The 13531-nt window shown below is 47.4% G+C and overlaps 2 protein-coding genes and 1 pseudogene across 2 annotated transcripts in view; 1 reads left to right on the plus strand and 2 right to left on the minus strand.

The window, feature by feature from the left end:
- The first annotated feature begins 8236 nt into the window (after nt 1–8236).
- Nucleotides 8237–13531, plus strand: part of LOC123180019 (disease resistance protein RGA5) — a 19158-nt gene continuing 13863 nt past the window's right edge. Inside the window, exons 1-2 of the mRNA XM_044591974.1 lie at nt 8237–8268; nt 8350–8548. The gene's annotated coding sequence lies outside the window, so the exon portion shown is untranslated. The remainder of the gene's footprint in view (nt 8269–8349; nt 8549–13531) is intronic.
- On the minus strand, nt 8649–11033 carry LOC123180021 (disease resistance protein RGA4-like; annotated as a pseudogene).
- On the minus strand, nt 11971–12899 carry LOC123157180 (disease resistance protein RGA4-like). The gene has a single exon (XM_044575435.1). It carries the CDS (start codon nt 12897–12899, stop codon nt 12054–12056), a length of 846 nt encoding a protein of 281 aa, XP_044431370.1. The 3' UTR covers nt 11971–12053.

The raw sequence follows: 13531 nt of genomic DNA on the forward strand, positions 1-13531 counted from the left end.
AAGGATCAGGGTTTCATACGGAAACTCGTCTGTTACAAAGGGATTTTATTTTTTTGAACTTATTTGAACTCCATAGTTTTTCTGTGTTCAAAATGCATCATTCAAAACCACATCATCAATTTTCAACCCTTTCTGACTTCATTTGTTATTTTCATGCATTTACTGATTAGTTTAAGCCATAAGACCATGAAATTGAAAAGCATTTGAAATGAACTCTGAAAAGGTTGAAAGTTGGCATGGTATCATCATTTCACGCACATAGCATGTGCAAGAAAGTAGAGAGGGTTACGGCAAAAACTGGATGCACTTCGTGTACAAAACGGACAATCTCTTTTGAAGTATTAGGGTTTCATACGGAAACTCGTCTGTTACAAAGGGATTTCATTTTTTAACTTATTTGAACTCCATAGTTTTTGTGTGTTCAGAATGCACAATTCAAAGCAACATCATCAATTTTCAACCCTCTCATGAATAGATAAGTGACCAAATTAATAGAAGTTCATCATCACATTAAAACCAAAGTACATACATAGTTCTCATTGAACAACATATAGCTCTCCAGAGCATCTAATTAAACCATACATTGAAATTATGTAAAACTTTTCAATGCAACAACAAATGCTATCATAATCGCAACCAAGGTAACAACTGATCCAACTGCATAATGATACCAAGCCTCGGTATGAATGGCATATTTTCTAATCTTTCTAATCTTCAACCGCATTGCATCCATCTTGATCTTGTGATCATCGACGACATCCGCAACATGCAACTCCAATATCATCTGCTCCTCCTCAATTTTTTTTATTTTTTCCTTCAAGTAATTGTTTTCTTCTTCAACTAAATTTAACCTCTCGACAATAGGGTCGGTTGGGATTTCCGGTTCAACCACCTCCTAGATAAATAAAATCTATGTCACGTTGGTCGGCATAATTGTCATAAACAATAAATGAACCAAATAGTTATCGAAAGATAATATATACCACATCCGAATCATAGACAGGACGAGGGCCGACGGGGGCGGATACCAAAACCATCGCACTATATAATAACAAGGAATAATAAAAGTAAGAAAATTAGACAAGTATCTATCTGAAGTAAGAATTTTTTCTTTCAGAAAAAAGATAAGAACAAGAGGCTCACCACGGTGGTGCCGGCGACGAGATCGGCGCGGGCGATCTACGGCGGTGAAGACGGGGACGGGACGTGACGGACCGCTAAACCTAGACAAATCTCGGGGAAAATGGAGCTCGGAGGTCGAGTTTCGAGAGAAGAAAGATTAACTAGTGTGGCTCGGACATTTCATCGGACACCTCATGTGCATAGGAGGTGAGCTAGAGCACCCAAATGCCCTCCCCTCGCCGGCCAGAAAAACAGAGCACAGTGGAGTGCTCTGCTGTGGCATGGGGTATATATAGGCAACTCATTTGTCCCGGTTCGTGGTAAGAACCGGGTAAAGCCAAGCAATTTGTCCCGGTTCAAGCCACGAACCGGGACCAATTGTTGTGGGCCAGGAGCGAGGACCATTGGTTCCGGTTCGTGCTTGGAACCGGGACAAATGGGTCCATACGAACCGGGACCAATGCCTACGAGGCCCCGGCCGGCCCCCTGGCTCACGAACCGGGACGAATTCCCCCATGGGTCCCGGTTCGTGACTGAACCGGGACTAATGGGCTGGCCAGGCCCAAACGAAAGCCCTGTTTTCTACTAGTGTATGCCGACGAGAGTGTGCAACTCCGCGGCTAGGCGTGAACACCTCCCACGGCAGTTCGTGTGCGACTGTGCAGATGAGATTGTGCGACTCTGCGGCCATGCATGTGCGACAATGCTGACGAGAGTGTGCGACTCCGCGATCGTGCGTGTGCGACTATGCGGACGTGAATGTGCAACTCTGTCTTCATACGTGTACAACTATGCGGACCTGAGTGTGCAACTCCGTCTTCATACGTGTACGATTATGCCGACGAAAGTATCCGATTCCTTCTAGCCGTGCGTGAGCTGCTCTGCCAGCGAGAGTGGGCAAATCCATAATTTCTCACAAATTATATCTATGTATTTAGCAGCAATTGTAGCAGTAGCATATATCAAAAATATGTAGATCCAAGTAGCAAATCAACATCACTACGTGTATCTACAAACGTGAAGCAGCGCTATATCTAGATGCATCTACCGCCGAGCCTAGCTTCGATTAAGCCATCGCCCTACAGCTTCGATTAAGCCTCCATCTACATCTATCTACCAATTTAACGTCGTCCCCTACTCACCTGTTTCGATTAAGCGACCACCAGCTTCAGCCAGCAGCATGAGGCAAAGCACCTGCCTCTCATCTTCTGCTCAGGCAGCGTAAGAGGCAAGCTACAGAACCCGCATCGCTCGCCTGGGATCGTTGTTCAACAAGGTTCAAGCATCCAACCCGGGTGTGTACTGCGTCACAAGGTTCATCTACGCGACATCGAGCCATCAGCTTCCCGACGGCCGGGTTCATGGCGAGGCCGGTGCGTCGCGGTGGCCGCCGACAGCGGCGCCTCAGCGCTAGCGTGGTGGGTCGCCGGCGGCCGGCGCAAGTTGGGCGGGGGGCAGCCGCGCGAGATGTGGCGGCGGAGGCGGCCGACGCGAGCTGGCGGCAGCGCCGGCGGCCGATGCGAAGGGGATGGACACGAAGCGTGTGGAGGTGAGGGGATAACGACAGATGCCAGCCATCAGGGGGCCCGACCAGGTGGCACCTGACCCCACCCGCGCGGCTATTCGGGCGAGATCGTGTGGCCACGATCCGGCCGCTCGCTTCGACCAGAAAGCGCGCGCGCATGAACTAGGTTTTAGGTTTATTTTTCTTCCTTCAAGTGTAGCCATAACTATTGAGGAGTTAATATCTCTAAGGCTCATCCATCCAATATATGCAGATTTGAGATGCCACAAGTTGGGATCCATCTTGGTTATAAAAATACGGTCCAAACGTGCGTAGTTGGCCTAGATCAAACAACATGTCGCGAATGGGTAGTTGGCCTAGAATTCCTTCAGAGCCTTGGTCATATGAGGTGAAATTAGGGCATGGCCATCGCTCCAACATGGACCAATACTCCGCCTATCCATGTAGGCTCGGATGCCAAATGGATGCACAGGTACATCCCTGTAGCCGGCTGCTTCAAAGGGGAAAAGGTGAAAGTAGCAAAAAGATGAGAGGAGAGGAGTAAAGAAAGGATAGAGTAGGGCCCATTTTGATAAAATGCTACTGCATCCCGCGTTGGGCATTGATCACATTTATTATTAAAAACTACATCATTTCTGGTAAGTCACAAAGCCCAGTATAAAGACAACTGCCCCCACAAGAATATGTGCAGAGAATTGTTTATCAATACCCCACAACCAGTTGCCAAACATGTTACTTGCACTATGTGGGGATATAAATTTGAAACTACTTGAACTATGGCCCAAACTGCCCGAGCATACTTACACTCGAAAATAAGTGCTTAATAGACTCGTCATGCTAGGTTATCTCTAGTTAAGATGACACTTCTGTTTAGAAACCTGAGGAACATCTTCACTTTTAAAGAAATTTTGAGCTTCTACAATTTCATGTTATCAACCAGAACATCACTATGAACCATTGCATCGTACAAGGATTTGGCTGAAAACCTACTGTTCTGATGCAAATTCCATCGAAAATCGTCCGGTTCACCTGATAGCTGAATGGCCTCCACACGAATGAGTAATTCATTCCATGCTGGTAGGCAAGACACTAAAATGTCCCTACGGAAATAAATATCAGGGTTTTCTTGTCCCAAAACTTGTTTGATCGTGATAAATTTATGTCTGACAATCCTATACAAGCTAGGGTATTGCACCATAAGTGGGGTGGCTCCTAGCTAGGTGTCTTCCCAGAATCGAACCTGAGAACCATCCCTAGCTGAGAACCAAAAATATGACACCAGGTTTCCAATGAACTTGAGAAATGGCTTTGGATCCCACGTACTTGTTACCAATGATTTCCTGCGCGCCACACCATTTTTAGTGAACAGTTTATAAACCCATTTGCTGAGAAGAGCGGTGTTTTTAATTTGGCTTTGGATCCCACGTACTTGTTATCAATGATTTCCTGCGCGCCACACCATTCTTAGTGAACAGTTTATAAACCCATTTGCTGAGAAGAGCGGTGTTTTTAATTTGAAGATCTTGAGTTCCAAGTCCACCTTGCCTTGTAGGTCGACATAATACACTCCACCTAGCCAGGCGACATTTGTTTGATTCATTATCACACTGCCAAAAAAATCTTGGATCTAAATTAATCGAGACGCTGAAGAACCCCTTTCGATAGGTGGAAGAACGACAACATGTATAAAAACCATATTGCTGAGGACGGAATTAATCAAGATCAATAGCCTCCCATATGACATGAATTTTTCCTTCCAACCGGCTAGATGTTTCTCAAGTCTCTTTTTCACGTGCTTCCACTCAGAGATGGTTAAACACCAATAGTGTATGCGATACCTAGATACCAAATCGGAAACTGCCCGAGCTGGCAGCAAACTCTCATCATACCCAGGTGCAAATTCCGCAACATTGCCAAAGCAGAAAAGTTCGCTCTTATGGAAATTAATTTCGAGACCAAAGATCTCCTTAAACACATAAACACAGCTTGAGATTTCTCACTTTATCTTGGTCATGATCCATAGAAAGTATAGTGTCGTCCGCATATTCTAGAATAGATAGACCTTCTTCTACCAAATGAGGAATGGCTCTGCTAACCTGACCGGCCACCTTAGCCGACTCAACAAGGGACGGTAACATGTCAGACACAATGTTAAACAAAATATGGGATATGGTGTCCCCGGCGAAGCCCCTTCCTAGTCTGAAAGTAGTTGCCACCATCATCATTAACTTTCATGGCCACACTACCTCCAGAAACAAAACTATTTTTCATAAACTAATTGTAGTGCAATTTTTTTTAATATTTTGTAGTGCATTTTATTTCTTTCCCCTCTTTTCACACATTCTCCTTGGCTAGTTTTCATCATTCTTTCGATGCCCCAATTTTCAGATCTCTCTCTAATTAATTATCGACATGCTGGAACTACACTTTTCAACGGGCATAACTAAACGCATGGGATACTACCTCAGATAGTATCTATCTTCAGTGGTCAGCATTTGCGTAGATCATATCTAATCGCATGGCAGCAGACAATGCCACTTTGCAACAATGTAAGAAACTTCTAGAAAGGATGTGGAGAGAGCATTCAGAGTGCTCCAAGCTCGTTGGTGTATTGTTCGTGGAGCTGTAATGATGTGAGAGTCTGACAACTGAAGACATGTTGTGTTATTTTGCACAATATTATTATCGAGGATGAGGATGAAGGGGCAACCGAGCGCCTGATTTTAAGAAGTTCCAAGTACAAGTCCACCTCTCGCAACAAAATGCAAAGCATATTGTGAACTTTCTCGAGATCCATCGGAATTTTCGAGATTAAACCGTGCGCGTGCAACTATTCAATGATCTTGAGGAGCATATGTGAACCCATATTGAATACCAAAGAGTTTATTGTTTGAATTGTGCACTTGGAATCAACTTTATGTTTGAACTATTTACTTTTCACAATGAACAAATGTTATTTCCGTGTGATATCCATGTTTATAATCGAGATTTGCATAGATTTAAGGTTTTGATACGAGGAGTGTAGTTGTCTAACATGACATTTGAGGCCCATCTATCCAGGATCATGTCCGGACATATCCACGATGTTTTTTAAGAACACAGTACAGACGCACACGCTCATATATACACGCATACACTCATTTTCAATGAACACACGAGCATACCCTATCCCTATGAGCACCTTCGAAAGACTAAGACGGAATATCATTTTCAAATTGACGAAGTACCACACTCGCCTCGTAGTCGACGGGAATGTCTCCTTTACTAAACACGTCGCTGAAATTTCTAAAATAAATCCACGAAAATGCGAGCGCTAGGAATAGAGACCTGGTGAACTGGGGTTACCATTGTACTACTAACCATCAAACCACATGTTGGTTCGCCATGCCCACAATTTTAGAGAGCCGGATTTGTCCAGTCGGCTAGATGCTCTCACAAGGATTATGGCCCGCGGGCGGCCGAGCGGGGCAACCCTAGCCGCCGGCTTCCCTTTCCCCCCTCTCTCCCTCCCCCGCCGCCGCTGGGCAAAGCCCTGGTGGCGCCGGGAAGCTTTTCCCCTCTTCTGCTCAGCCTCGGTTGGCGCGGGACGATCTGGCCGGGTAGGGGCGCCGCGCTCGCAAGGGGCCGGTGGCGCAGCTGCAGACGCGGGTGGTGACGGCGGGCGCGGCGACGTGGGCGGCAGGGCCACGCGCGTGAGCGGGTTGCGCGGCGGCTTCGGGTGGCGGCCCTCTGGCGGTTGCGGGCGCCGTCGGATCGCCCGATCTGGTGGCCTAGCGGGCGGCGCGGGTGGCGGGCGTCGTGGCGGCCTGGTCCGGGGCGTTACAGGGAGCGGCAGCTCGCTCTTCGGGCGGGCGGCATGGTGGGCGGCGGACTCGGGCCGGCGGCCTGGATCTGGGCAGATCTGACAGTGCGGTGTGGGTCCGGCGAGGTGGTGTTGCTTGGGATCCCTCGGTCGGCAGTGGGGCAGCCTGCTGCTCTTTGGCAGTGGTGGTCCATGCTTCAGGAGGTCGGTGGTGGCGGTTTGTCTCTCCAGCTTGTCGCGACGGTGCGGATCCGGTAGGCGGTGGTGGATGTCGTTCGACAGCGTGCAGGTGTAGGGAGCCGACTTAGTCCGCACGGGTGCAAGCTTATGCGTTAGTGCTCTTCTCCCTTGTTACGTTGTGGTGGCTTCGATCCGAGGTTGCTCGTCGGGCGTCGCCGTGCCGTCGGACAGATCGGCACCATTGACCACGGACATGGCGTCGTTTGAGCGTGCTCGCGGTGGCCGTCGGTAGTCACCGGGTTGTCTCCCCCTGGTCCACCTGGACCGGATGGGGATACAGGCATGGTCGCTTCCTATTGTGGAGGTGCCGACCCAAACCCGCTGGCAGATGCCGGGCTAGGAGTGAAAGATGGTCCCTTTCACTAGTACTACTGTGGTCGGGTGCTCGTGATGGAGATGGTCGGCGGTTCCTAGGGGCATGGATGCCGAGGCGGCGGCCCCGGATGGTGGGCTTCATGGTTGGCTTTCTGGTAGGCTTCGTCGTGGCGGTGGTGGCTCCATCTTTAAGTCGTGAGGGCGACTAGGAATGTAGTGACGGGAGGCCCAGGACTGCTCTGGCAGTGCCCAGATCTGGGGTGGGCAAGCTTGACCCTCATTGTGGTAGTGGCCGGGTCTCCTCGTGGTGGTGCAGGCGAGTGACCGAGCCAAAGCTCCGCGTTTCTGGCGCCGACGACGGCGACGCCTGTAGGTGCCGCTTGCTTCTTAAAGACGGCGTCGTGGATCCTGTACCTGTGCCAGGGCTCGCGGTGAAAATCGTTGTTTGCTCTCAGACTCGGCAGCGGCGACGCTTCGCGCTGTGGCCCTCCTGGGGCCGTTGTCTTTGAGCTCAGGGTCCCTGTCTGAGCTCGGCTAGGTGTTAGGCTTGTTCTAGGCTTATATTTTATCTGTTGATCTGTTGTGTAAGGGGCCTCCTCCATCATATTGTATCATTCGGTCATGTATTCTGATTTGTTGCTTTATTTATAAAGTGGGATGAAAGCCTATTTCGACATAAAAATATATGTATTTTTTTTCCGAGCGTTCGGTGAGACAGACCCTCGCGCATCGTCTATCGGCCGCGATTTCGTCCGTGCTCCATGGCCACCACAACTAGAGTACGTCGCCGCCCGATTTGCTCTGAGTGCGGCAACTTGATCGAAGCGACCAGCACTGGCCACCCATGAACTAGAATCACACCTGCCGCCGTCGTCCTCAGGTACGAGACATGGGGCCGCAGACGGCGCACCCTGAGGACCATTTCGACCACCCGATCGACGAGGTGCCAGCCGTTCCCCTGCCGCTGCCATCATTTCCTCGGCGGCGGTTGGATTCCGTGCATCGTTGAGGCAGGCGGAGGAAACCCCACGGGGACAAACGGAGCAACCCCATGTGGACTGTGGGGGCATAGCGTCGAAGCAACGCCGATGAACTGGTCGTGGGCATCAAGTGGATCCAAGGCACGCTCCATCTTCTCGCCACGCGCACTCCTGCCTCTCCGCTGCAGTGGTCCGTCTTCTTTCACTGCTCTCCCGATCTCCTCACAGTGGTGATGTTTCATACTGTAGTATTTTGCACATCAGGTGTTTGACGAAATGTCCAAGTGAGTAGGAGCAGCTTTCACCCTTGCAGCGACTTGCAATCTACATTTTGTTAATTCCCCCCTCACACGTTTGAGTAGCAGCTCCGAGTTAGCGCCACCTTCATGGCCTATGGCTGCGGCTACGTGATGGTGTGCGGATTCGTCGCGGATAATGCTACACTGTCGCTCGAGGACGACGCCTCACCCCGGTGCAAGAAATGGAGGCTGCTTCCTGGACGCCCTCAAGTTACTCGATGAAAAGCACAGGAGAAAGAAACTGCGACGACCACAACAACGACATGTCAGTAACAACAACTTCCTTGCCTAAACTATCTTCCTATATTTCCTTTTGTAGATTAATGTGGTGTGAGCATGCATAGTTTGTAGCATGTATAGGTTAAGGTTACAACCACAAACCATGACATAAATTTTACCAGTAACTCCCATTATTTGGACAAAAGAAGGAAAATAATATTGTGAACACAAAAGAAGAAGAAGAAACCACCCCAAGCATATCCCCAAAATATGTATTCGAAAGAAGTCCAATGTATTAAACGAATGGCTGAAAATAGCCTTAAAACATCACCATGAGCTATACAAGCAGAAAAGGGTCAAACTTCAGTAAGGTAGATGCCCCTATCTAAATGGCACAAACTCAAGCTTCCTTACCTATATCCTGCTCTTCTTCTCCAGTAATTATGCATCAGCCGCAGGGGTCCTGCACATTCCCTCACTTCATTAGCTTCTTACCCAAGGCGCCACCTTTCGCAGTTGCGCCGCATGCCATGAAGGTTGTGCCGTCTCGGCTCCTTCAGCGAAATTAACCATGAGTCCCGATTCGATGGGAGCTGTAGCATTACTCTCTGGCTCCACCTCCACAGACATGGTAGAGCATGTTGCTGGTGGTTCTTCCTCTAGTGCACGTGCTTCCTCTTGGATGTGATACTCATGTGCTGGTTTCTCAACTGCAGCTGGTGTCTCCTCATGATCACCAGTGATGGACAAAACATTCGGCCTGTTAGGGTGGTTCCTCGCCTCTGTTTCCCACGTTTTTCTTGTTTCTTCAGCCACATCAGGATGGAGAGCAATCTCCTTCAGCTCATGAAGGTGTGTGATTTTGATGCCGGAAAGGCCAACCAGATCCTTGCAGATCAGTTGGAGCGACATAATTTCTGGTTGAGCTCCATCTTCTATTATTAGGACAGGCGTTCCCACAACTTTCAGGACAAGATATAGACGGTGCAGGCTCCTGAACTTCCCTTCTTGTATGACGAAACCACCATCGATGCTGTTAGAAGTCATCTTGAGGTACAGCAAGACAGGCATGTCGCCAAGGACCGACAGAAGATATTGTGTCACAGACAAGGTGGTCGAAATGCTTAGCTTAGTGAGATCACGAAACAAGGCTACAAACTTGGTCAATGTGGCTGAGTTGGAGTTGCCATGTAGCTTGAGCGAGCTGAGATGATATATATGTCCTGTTCTCAAATTGTAGTGTTGACATACTTGATCTAGAGCAGTAAGCGTACCTTGAGGCAATCCTTGGAAGTAAAGGGACAGGGAGCGAACACTGTCTTCACCCATCGGAGTTTCAATATACTTTTGGATGGCCTTGGAAAGGTGTTTATTCATGTCGACCTGACCTTGTTCAGTTTCCTCGCTCTCACACCATATCCTGACCTTGTTCAACCTTTTCATATGGTCCATAAGTTGCAAAAAACCCTGACCCTTGTCGGCAACAAATCCTGAAACGGTCTCTTAACATAATTTCTTTTGGCACCTTCTCTGTCTTGACTGGGTTTTGAAGCTTAAACTTTCCAATCAGATGAATCAAACAGGGTAGTCCAATAGCTTCCACTGGGAGCACATTCACCATTGTCTTGCTTACATCAAGTGTCTCTTGCAACTTTAGTTGTGCAATTTCCTTGGGAATCACGTTGATATTGGGCCCTAGGCTTAGGTATCTCAGATTCCATAGCATGCATATCTCTTTAAGATGGCAATCTTTCACATCAATGCACCCTTCCAGGTCCAACACTCGTGTAAGTTTGTACTTGTTAAAACTGGAAATAGCATCACCTGCATTCCCTATGACTGTCAGAGACCGGACACGAGATAAATCGATGTTAGGCACCATTCTGGAATTTGCACTGCTGCTATCATGGATGAAGAAGTGACGGACTTTTTTGTGCTGAGCACCAAATGGCATGATGAATTTTGTAGACATGGACTTGTGCAATGTGAACGTGTGCATGATACCATAAGCTTTGGACGTCTTTCCCATGACATTGCTGATTGAGACAACAGGCAGAATGATACTCCGGTTGAGAAATGTCTTGAAGTTTTCCTCAGCTACAGTTTGGTGCCTGCCATGATAATGGCGTGCGTATCCTTCAGCCAACCATCGCCTGATTATGACATTCTTCTTGAAGGGATGATCAATTGGGAATATACCTAGATACAACAAGCAGGTCCTGACAGTGTAATCAGACAAACTGGTGTAATTTTCCCAAAGCACACCTCGAAGCCTTGCAAAGTTAGGTTCGTCGTCTTCACGTTCCAGATAGGTACCCAGGTCGTTGCACAATTTGTTGCAGAATCTCCCCGTAAGTACATTTTCACAGCTCAATTGGCAGGCCACACTATACAGAGCAAGTGGAAGGCCACCACATTTCTTCAGGAGTTTTGCCGAACCCAGCAATAACTCAGGTGTACATTTTCCCAGGAGCGCTATTTTTCGAGAATCTTCTTCTTCAAGACATTTCATGTTGTACACATAACCAAAGGTACATCTATCCTCTTCCCTGGGATGATTGCAGCATCTATTAGCTACGGACTGAGTGGCTGTTGTCACAATTATTCTGCCATTGCCCCTGAAGGCATTCCTCAGTGCATTCCAGTGCATCAAGTGTTTGCCCTTAATGTCATCAATGACAATTAAGTACCTGATAGACAGATAATTAATGGAAATAAGAATTTAACAGACATAAAGCACCAGGTAATTTAACGAACATATAGAAGCGAACATGTTTCTCGTCATAACAAATCAGAACTTCTAATTTTGTTTAACATATTTTTAGCAAAATCACTGCACCATAAAATATGCTTAAATCAACGTTTTAACATAATTGCTAGCAACAAATAGCTTTATCCAAAGATCTTATCTCAACTCAGATATATATTAAATCAGATGATTCACAGTTTTTATAAGGGTATCATCAGATCAAGAATACTGTTGTTTTCAACAGTGGCACCACGACTTGCTTATTGGACCACAGGTCCTTGGTTATGTACAATACCTATCATTTAACAACACCCTATTTTATATCATGTCGTGCATAGAAGTCATGCCAGGGTGGCTGAGGTCACTTGGGCCGTTCTGCTAAATGTTAGATTTACGCGAGCTCTTGTAGCCACATAGGACATAGCTAGTGGCTTGGGATGAACTACTTGTGTGCCAATTCTAGTAGAGTTAAACTATGAGTCAGATTTCTTCATATGGGATTTGTTTTTGTTGGCGGTCAATTTTCTGTGCAGCCTATGCATGCGGGTATACAAAACATTATTGGCCCTGTCTTCCTTTTGAGCATTGGTGGTTTCTCTGTCTGTATAAATGAGTACAAATATATGAAAATGACTTATTGTGCAAACTCTGATCATCATAAGAGAAAGTTGATTTAAGCGTGGTTGCAGATTGTTGATAATCTGTTGCTATTTGGGAGTAGGAAAAAGATTGACTAGCCTGTACTACTGAGTAGGCAGGAGTGTGAAACCAAAAATAATTGATGCCTAGGATTTAATCACCCTCACCTGTCCTTGTGGTATTCTGTGGGAGATGTTGTGGAAGACCCTTCCCCCAGCTGAAGCTTTTCTTGTATATGTTTGACGATCCCATTGGCATCCTTATTATCCAATGAGTGCCCATCAACCCAAACACAATGGAGTGATCCTTCATTGTGGACAGTATCGTAGACTGCCTTTGCAAGGGTTGTCTTTCCTGAACCACCAAATCCAACTATGGCGACCACCCGTAGCTGAGGTGCAGCCAGGGTGTTGTTACTTGTGCCCTCTGCTTCATCTTCGTTTGGTTCGATGTTGAGCAGCCTGCGAAGCTCCATGGTGGCCTCCGCGATACCCACAGGATGACAGCAATCCTGCACAAATCCCGCTGATTGGTGCATGGTCTCGTTGTTCGATGCTTGGGCACCATCAGGGAGCATGGCAGCATTCAACGCCCGGTTGCGTGCTTCGGCCACGCGGTTCCTGAACTCCTTGATCTTGGCAGCAAACCTGAGACGGGTGCGGAACGTCCGGATGGCATGAGCGGACCGGCGAGCCCGCGATGTTCCTGGCTTGCAGGTGACGCGGTGCAGGAAGCGCTCGACGCAGTCCTCGATATCATGGGTCAGCTCACGGATCTCCTCGCCATACACCCTCGCGACGGCTGTGCGAGGAGGGGCAGCCATGCTCTGGTGGTCATCTACGGCTGCGGCCAGGATGCCAAGGTCTGTCTGAAGAGATGAGATTTCAGTTTTGATGTTCTTCCACATGTCGTACTTCTTGCCGAGCTCCCTATTCAGTCTCCCCATGACGACGTTTGCGAAAGCTGTCGCTGCTGCTTTCTCTGCCACTAGCCCCGCCGGTGATACCATCCCTCAATCGATCGACTGCTTTGGTGGATTCGCAACGAGGATCAACGTGGGAGGAGGGGATGGGGGACAGAAAAAGGGCACAAGCCAAGCCAGCACTCGTGGGTAAGTATCATTGCTTCAGCTATGGAGTAAACAACTTAACTAGATGTTTATTTCAACGGGAGCCTGCAGGTTGCACCAATGATTGTCTCTAAAAAAACCAGCGATCTCTATCATGATGAACTGTTTCGTGTATTAAATTAGTCGATACTATCATGATCATTTCCTTCCACTAGAGCTGTTTGATACACTTTGACCGGCATCGAATTTCAAAGATGCTTTTTTGGCCCATTGGAGACGGTTTCCACCATGACATAGCGCCGCACCAGCTCATGTGGCAACTTAGTCAACAAAGTAACAAAAAATACCAGAATTTTTTTTCAACTTAGGAGAAACAGAAATATTTCATAGGAATTTAAATAAGATTCTATTAATATTCTTAGGTGTGTAACGGGCATAATTATTCTATTAAAGCCATGGATTTAGATACAAGTAATTTTTTTTCATTTTTGTATGTATTAATTTTTTCATCATGAAAATGTCAAGATGATTCCTTTTTTTATTTATATTTCTGTCTTTTCTACTGTCAGCCT

This window comes from Triticum aestivum, chromosome 1D (genome assembly GCF_018294505.1).
Source record: "Triticum aestivum cultivar Chinese Spring chromosome 1D, IWGSC CS RefSeq v2.1, whole genome shotgun sequence".
Classification (NCBI taxonomy): domain Eukaryota; kingdom Viridiplantae; phylum Streptophyta; class Magnoliopsida; order Poales; family Poaceae; genus Triticum; species Triticum aestivum.

Bases quoted from the DNA above. Each gene is read 5' to 3' on its own strand.
- LOC123157180 (XM_044575435.1), bottom strand. From the start codon at position 12,899: ATGGTATCACCGGCGGGGCTAGTGGCAGAGAAAGCAGCAGCGACAGCT.